The 7971-nt window shown below is 34.4% G+C and overlaps 1 protein-coding gene across 2 annotated transcripts; it reads right to left on the reverse strand.

Moving 5' to 3' along the window:
• Positions 1–1654: 1654 nt before the first annotated feature.
• On the reverse strand, positions 1655–7087 carry LOC149531434 (IAA-amino acid hydrolase ILR1-like 7). Of its 2 annotated transcripts, XM_089810372.1 has the most exons (5): positions 6594–7087; positions 4986–5111; positions 3965–4279; positions 3157–3285; positions 1655–2220 (listed from the first exon to the last, which is right to left on the reverse strand). In XM_089810372.1, the coding sequence occupies exons 1-5, from the start codon at positions 6945–6947 to the stop codon at positions 1846–1848; spliced, it is 1299 nt and encodes a 432-aa protein (XP_089666498.1). In that variant the 5' UTR covers positions 6948–7087; the 3' UTR covers positions 1655–1845. The 2 variants fall into 2 exon arrangements, with proteins under 2 accessions (XP_089666498.1, XP_089666499.1); XM_089810373.1 differs by lacking the exon at positions 4986–5111.
• Between the last annotated feature and the right edge of the window lie 884 nt (positions 7088–7971).

Consider the following 7971-nt stretch of genomic DNA (forward strand, 5'->3'; position numbering starts at 1 on the left):
TGAGCATGCAAACAACTTAAAGTATTGGCATGATAATTTTGAGGTAAATATATACAAGTGGAGATAAACTTGATGCAATTTGAAAAGTAAATGAAAAATATAAGGAAATTCATACTAGTAGAGAACAAATTGAATATGTATACGAGTCAAACTACAAGTCAAATTTATAGAAGAATATAACACTTATTATAAGTATAAAACTAAATGAGAAATAATATTTAAATATACAAATTTCCCCTTTGTGATTATCAAATAAAATAATTTTAGAAATAAATTAAGTTTGAAGTCATTCATACTCCTCTCTAAATTTTATTAGTATGGGACAATACTATTAATAAAAAAGTTAAATTTATCCAACTATTTTTTCTATTTATTAACCAATTATTGTTTAGGAATAGGAGATGCTCTTCCAAAAAGGGAGGCCCACAAATAAACATAATTCTTTCTTGACAAAAGTGATCCATCTCCTTTTTATTTGCCTACAAATGTTACCATCTATTAAGCCCACTTTTACAAACTATTGCACAAAAAGTTGAACAACAAGTAATAATTAATTTTGTAAAATATATTAACTTTTAGACAATGTAATCCTTAGGGAAAACTTAAAAAACTTATATTTAGAAAATTTAAATACATTTAAAAAAAAATAGAATTAATAATTTGTTAAATTTTATAAAATTTTAAATATTTTTTTCCTAGTTATTACTTAATTATATTATACTTTACTCAATATAATTTTTTATTTTACTTTGAGTAAAGTCAATGTTCTTATTTAACGAATTTGAAAGGAACTTCTTAAAACATTTCATTGATTTATTTTCTAGCATCTAAATTTAGAGCCTCCCAAGCTAATGGGGAAATTCCCTCCACAAAATGGGTCTCCATCTTACGTGGAGGATGAGACAATGTTTTTGACAACTAATGTCAGCCCTCGGATTTTATGATATTCAAAGAGTTGTTTGAATTTATTTTTCAATACTTTTTTATTGAATTCAAATATATAAATATACATTAAAAACATTTATAATTAATATTACAAATATAAACACATTTTTATTATTGTTTATGTTTTTTTATTCATTCTTATTTTAAATTTAAAAGTGTAAGTTGTTTTATTTGTAGATTTAGTGACAGGTACAATTTAAGAATTATGATTGTTTCATTTTTATATATTAGAATTTAATGTAATACAATGAAAATCTTTTAAAATATTACAATTTTCATTATATTGGCAAATAGTTATTTGGCAAAGATATTCTTTAAATAATTTTTTTGTCATCAATAATTAATAATATGCACCATTTGATATAAAAGTGTGTAGAATAATTAATAATTAATATTGTTCACCAAGTATTATTAGATCTAAATTTCAATAGCGATATACTACTTATTTTTTACTTCAAAATGATAAACCAATACAAGTAAGTACAAATATTTTTCAACAATTACATCAATTTCATGCTTAAAAACAAATTATTTTGTAAACTATTTTAAAGACAAACACTAGTCATCATATGATACTAGTTAAAGTTTATCAACTAATTCAAATGACAAGACAATGGCATCCACAACTTTTAGTGTAATACCATCTTCAAAGTTCACAAAATGAAAGAAATTCTAACAAAGAGAAGTAGAAAAATAGGAGAACCCTGGAGATTGAACAGTCTTTAACTCAAATATATATAAGAAATATAAGAAACTATATCCTCCAAGTTAGATGCAAACTTAAAAACGATAATGCCATCAACACTAATGGGAAGACTTGAGATTATCATTTTCATTGAGGTTGAAAATTAATGGCCTCTTGTAAAGTTGGTAATAGCTCCAATCAGTAAATTTGGCCTTCTACCCACTGAGAGGTCCTCCATTTTCTAAGTACCTGAGTGCAAGAGTTGCATGCAAAGCTGCTCCCAAGGGAAGTACTTCTTCATCCAAGAAGAAATAAGGGGAGTGAAGAGAATGAACTGCTCCAATACTTTCATTCTTTGCACCGATCCATAAAATAGCACTTGGTATTTTCTGTCCATAGAATGAAAAATCTTCTGCTCCCATTGTCTTCTCTGAAAGCTTCACATTATGTGACCCAAACAAAGTTTTCCCAATGTTTTGAATGTGATTGTGCATCTTTTCATCATTTACTGTAGGGGGATATTCAGGGCGTTCTTCTTTGAAATCAATGGATGCTGTGCATCCACTTATAGCGGCCTGCATCTCTATTACCTGCATGTTTTCATTAGTGAGGTTCAGGTTCTTATGATGCACTAACGCGTAAGTTATAGTATATGAGATAATTTAAGCACTGATATATCCTAGAAGCTAAATTGCCATTTCCCTGATTAAGATGAACACATAATTTTACCGCACTTCATTGTATCCTATGAAGTTTTTGAGTTGGTGTTTAGAGAAATTCTCCAAATCTGTAGAAAGTTGCATTTTGGCTGATTTCAAATTGGGAGGGTACACAGAACGATTTTGCAGTGACATAAAGAAATTCATTAAAAAAAACGAAAAAGAGTAAATGGATTATGGAAATTGTTATTAGGATTCAACTATGTAGTTCTTGAGCCAAACTCATTGATTCATGTTTCATGAGTAGTAGTTCACAAAAACTCATCTTGAGAATGAAGCTACATTTGGTACTCGTTCATCTAGGTTTTGCTCATAGAAGTGAATGAACTATTGAGCCTTTTAAGAGCTCATTCATCCCAGTACTACAATTCAAATGGCTTCACCTTAGAATTTTCCCAAAGGTTAAGCCCACTTAGCTTGCTACCTCATTTACAAAATCTTTAACAAGAGTTGTGCCTGAGACCATTCATTTATAGAATCCTTTAACTTACTGATTAATAAATAAGAGATATCTTCCACAACAAGTCAAATTATAGAAAGAAAAAATGTCAAAATATTGGAATAGCGACCATACGCAGATCACACACTTCATATGAAAAAACCATATCCATCCAATTGCTACGCATTTATTTAATTTATGATTAAGCATATTCTTAATGCATTAGTAGTGAGTTGAAGATATATGCAAAAGTTTGATCAGGCCTTTCTAATCAATGATAGAAATACCACTTCGATCCTTTTACCACCTACTCTACTAAGATCCACCACACTTGTTTTACAAAATTTTAAATGCTTTTAAAAAATTACCTCTTTGATTCTTTTCCTTAATTGAGCAAGTCCTTGAGAGCTGAGACTCCTCAGTGTGCCTCCAAACCGCACCTTGTCCGGAATTATATTGTACCCCTTTCCAGCTTCTACAAAAGTCACCGACAATACCTACATTGAAACAAGGAAAAGCATTAGCATTCATCATTTTGGAGAAGATGGTTCTAGAAACATATGTTTCCAACAAATAGGAAGGAATATTGCAATTGTTTTCAGAGAAGATTGTATGAGAGATTTTATTTTCAATATTTTCAATTACATTTCTAGAGAGTTCAAGGTGATAATTTTTTTTATTGTTGATGAATTACAATATGATCGAAATTCTAATGAAAAATTCTTTTACACAGTCTAATCCAAAAACAATTGTAAAATTCTAATAAAACTCTAAAATATTGAACCAAAGTACACATCATTTGTATTTATTTGGTATATTCTGCTATAAATATACAGATATATGGCCAAACATTCACAGGAAAAACTTTCTCATTGAACTTCTTTGTAAGTTGCAAACTTTTGTGGCAAATTTATTTGATGATTGTCAAGATCCTCCTCCCTCGGCTGGCACAGCTCTTGCAGTCTGAGGGCTTTCAAAACTGTTGTTTTTACAAATAGTTTATAATTTTCCAGTCTCGGTGCCGAATGAACTTTTGCAAAGTGTTCCTGTATCCCCGAGCCTATTTTTTGTGAATATTTAACTTTATATTTTATTAATAAAAAAAGACTATTCATAAAAAAAAAATAGAAACAAACTTGAATTGTCGCCACAGAAAAGTAGAAAAGGTGCACATACTTGACTGTCAAGTGGATCTGTCTCTCTAGAAATAATCTGCTGTAAACTAAGAATTGTAAGTGATGCAGCTACAATAGGATCTGCAGCCATGTGTGGCATTGCAGCATGACCACCTCTTCCAGTTATAACAGCTTCAAAAACACATGAACCGGCCAAAAGTGGTCCTGGGCGAGAAGATATAGTCCCTGTCGATATTTCAGGTGCAACATGCATTGCAAATATAGCTTCTGCATCTCCAAGTGCACCTTCACGAATCATATGAGCAGCACCTCCACCTCCTTCTTCTGCTGGTTGAAAAATAAGTCTTACAGTACCCTTTCAAGGTTCACAAAGAGAATTGCATTAGCCAAAGGAACAATATAGAACAGAAAGTTATACAGGTTTATCTAGCAAGTTCTGCCACATGTAAAAGTATATGTTGTGCTTTTCCTTAAACTATGCATAATCTTGCACTATGATCCATTTATGATAATATAAAGATACAGGTGACTTTGTAGGCTCCACCTTGACAAGCATAGTAATTTTGTACATCTATTTTGACAGAGTTTGAAATAAGCATAGTTACACTGCCCCAGGGGACGGGGGACAGTGGTACGAGGGCGCAAGTTTCGGGGATGTGGGGACAGAGGGGCTTAAATTTGGGGATGGTGGCAGGGGATGGGTTTGTATATATTAAACATATGGTACTTAAGAAGCTAGTTATGGAAAGATGTATTGCAATATAAGATATAAAGATGTAAAAGTGTGAATACTTGAACGCTGCATTGAAATGGAAAATCAAACGTTGAACATAAATTGTTGAATCAGCAAATAGTCAACACCGTGACCTCCTCCATCCTTGATGGAGGTGGCGGAATCTGGTGGTGCCGCTAGGGATGGAGGAATGAAGTCCCAAGTCCCCGGTGTGTCCCCGTCTCCGAGACATGGAAAAAAAAGAGGGAAATAAGCCATTCATTGCCAATCTGCCTACCACTCCATTGGTAGTAGCCTATAATTAAATAAAGATGGGTTTGGAGAATACCTTCAGTTTATCCTGTTGCTGATGGAGTAATTTGGTAGCCCCTAGAAGCATAGTGACATGGGCATCATGTCCACAAGCATGCATTTTTCCAACATTTGCACTCTTATGTTCCCAATCCACAAGCTCCTACACATTGTAAATCATACTGATGAATCAGTAAAAGTTTGCAGTCAGGGGAGAAACACATTGTTTGTTCAACAATACTGACAATTGGTTTGCTCAGTGAAAAAGAATAATGAAACCAACTCTTTACCGATTTACTACCAAGTTTCAGATTGATTATGAAATTAATAAAATTGACCAAGTTAATGGTTCCTATCATCATCCAGTCAACTCATGACTGGGTGCCTTGTTAAAAGTTACTTTTAGACTTGTCTAGTCTTCATTGAACTCTCCATGCACTTAGCTGCAAATTATCAAAAAGTACGGAAATGTTGTCAATGTGCATGGCCTCTTTCATCTTTTAATTGATCTTAAAAGGTATTGAGGTTTGCTGGCCTGATTGGTTAGTAAATGGCGGCTCTGGGTGAAATTCATTCCAATTCTGGTGTTGTGCTACTAGGTCTTTCACACTTTATGTGAAGTTTGGAATTATCCTTTCCTCCAAAACAAATCTGGTAATGTACATCAGCTCTTTCCATCTTCACAAGAGTAGGGTTATTCTCTTGAAAGTAGGAGCAGTCCAGAGGTCATTAGGATTGAGTTAAAGATCACTGAGTATTATTTACTGAGAAATTTCACTTCAACCAAGCCCAAATTTGGGTTTCTTAGTGAGTGCAGAAAGCTGAAGAAACCCCAAGCTTAAAAAGCATAACACCCTAGTACTAGAAGTTGGTGTTGGGAGGTTGGTGCCTCCGTCCAAGTGAAGGTACTATTCAGCATAGATTGATGGATTTGTGACTTGTGCTTAACCGCCTCCCATAGAGCCTTGTTTCTTTATGTTGTGACGTTCATTGACAACTTGAGCTTTTGGTGTAACGACAGTGGTGATTCCAACAAGTAGTATCAGATCACTGGGTAATGGGTTCAAATCCCTTGGGTCAAGTTGAAGGTGAGATTGTTGGGAAGTTGGTGCCTCCATCCCCTCTAGGTAAAGGTATTGTTCAGCAGACTGCTGGATTTCTGACATGTGCTTAACTGCCTCCGGTGGATCCTTGTCGCTGGCTCTTCTGACATTCAATGACAACTCAAGCTTTTGGTATAATGGTAACAGTGATTCCAACAGTTGGCGCCAATAGGGTTTTTGATTGCTGATCTGTTTAGTTGCTAGGGGGCTTTGTGGGACCTATAAATTGGCTACATAACTCATCTTTGGGTCAGGGCTTTGGATAATACACGTTCTACCGAGGCTGAAGCCACAGGTTGAACCTCATATTGCACTGCCTTTATACTTTTGGGTATTTTTCTAACTCTCTCCTTAACTCCGATGAAATGCCTAAAGTGAACAAGACCATAGTTTAGGGTACAATCCCTCATTATTTCCGAACACATTGCTCCCCAAGTAGTACCATATCTTATATGCATGCGTGCTTCTTTTAGAGCTATGTGTGGCCAGGAGACAACATGTACTAATTCAGCCCAATAAACAAAGGAAAATAACATTCATACCTGAAGAGGAAGAGCATCCATATCAGCACGAAGGGCAACAACAGGGGCAGTGCCAGATCCAAGAGTTGCAACCAAACCTGTCTTTGCAAAGGGCCATTCATAATGCACTCCCATGGCATCCAGCTCTTCCCTTATCACTTTACTCGTATTGAACTCATTGAACATTAGCTCTGGATATCTGTGAAGCCTCCTCCTCACTGATTTCAACCACTCAGACATCTCCCCATCTCTTGCAACCTTCACAAGATCTTGCTCTTCTTTCCCTACAACACTACCAACACCAATCACAACAACAACGATCAAAATTAACAGCTTAGGTGGTGTTGCAACACAAGGAATGAGAGGAGAAGCCATGGGTTGTGTTGTGGAGGTTCAATGGGACAGGGATCTCTGCTTTGGAACGTACATAGAGATAAAAAAGTGTAACTAGAATTGACTTGGACTTTATGATTGAGATGTTTTGAGGGGGATCGGAAACAACATAATACTATTAATCTGAGTCACCTTATGAAAGATGTGTATCAAAATAGGTATTAAGACAGAAACTCCAATTTAAATTGGGTAGGACTTTATGATTGAGATTTTTGTTGAGGAAATTGAAAACAACTGAATCATATAAATATACCCATCTCTGAGTCACCTTTTTGAAAGATGAATGTAACCGAAAAAAAACGAGGACAAGGAAATAAGTGCAATTTTAATTAGGTTGTACTTTGTGATCGAAGAAATTTTCTTTGAGGACCGAAAACAACTCAAGCATATAGATATACCGATCTGTGAGTCATATTATTAAAAGATTGAAGATGATTAAGACATTACAGTCGAGGAAAGCGTGTGATTCGTTTTAGAGGCTGATCAATATTCTATCTTTCAGGAGGGTTAGTTTTAACTGGATATAACTGGATAGAGAACTCAGGGATCAACTAGTTTATTAGAGATGGTAGTTCCAGATTTATGGGCCAGAAATTTATGGTAAGAAGCATCAGATACTTCCAAATGTAACATTGTACAAAATTGTTTAAAAAAAGGGGAAGTCCATAATGATCCTGTTCTTGGAATATGAGCGTGTCCTCATAGCTCTAATGATTTAATAGAAGCAAACTCTATTGGATAAGAAAAATGCAATTTTTTTCCCAACGACTCTTTGCATAAATCACCCTTGCTGCTGTCAAGGGGGACAACTGCTCAACGTCCGTTGGCCACTGTCAGTGCTATTAAGTGACACTGAACATCCAGTAGACAATATTTTAATGGCTTAGCATTTGTCATTGCCCTTTATATAACAGTTTATTTTTATTTCAGCACATTAAATAAATTTTATTTGGAAAAAGGGCAAAAATTTATTAAATTAGAAAAAAAGTTTAGGAGAGAATAGGAA

The sequence above is a fragment of the Cupressus sempervirens genome, chromosome 11 (assembly GCF_028749045.1).
Source record: "Cupressus sempervirens isolate cs-2001-9-10 chromosome 11, ASM2874904v1, whole genome shotgun sequence".
Taxonomy (NCBI): Eukaryota; Viridiplantae; Streptophyta; class Pinopsida; order Cupressales; family Cupressaceae; genus Cupressus; species Cupressus sempervirens.

Excerpts from the sequence above, each read along its gene's own strand:
- LOC149531434 (XM_089810372.1), bottom strand. The coding sequence starts at position 6,947 with ATGGCTTCTCCTCTCATTCCTTGTGTTGCAACACCACCTAAGCTGTTA. Across the intron at positions 4,280-4,985 it reads AGCAACAGGATAAACTGAAG|GGTACTGTAAGACTTATTTT; the intron begins GTATTCTCCAAA and ends GAACCTTGAAAG. Across the intron at positions 3,286-3,964 it reads CAGATCCACTTGACAGTCAA|GTATTGTCGGTGACTTTTGT; the intron begins GTATGTGCACCT and ends GTTTCAATGTAG.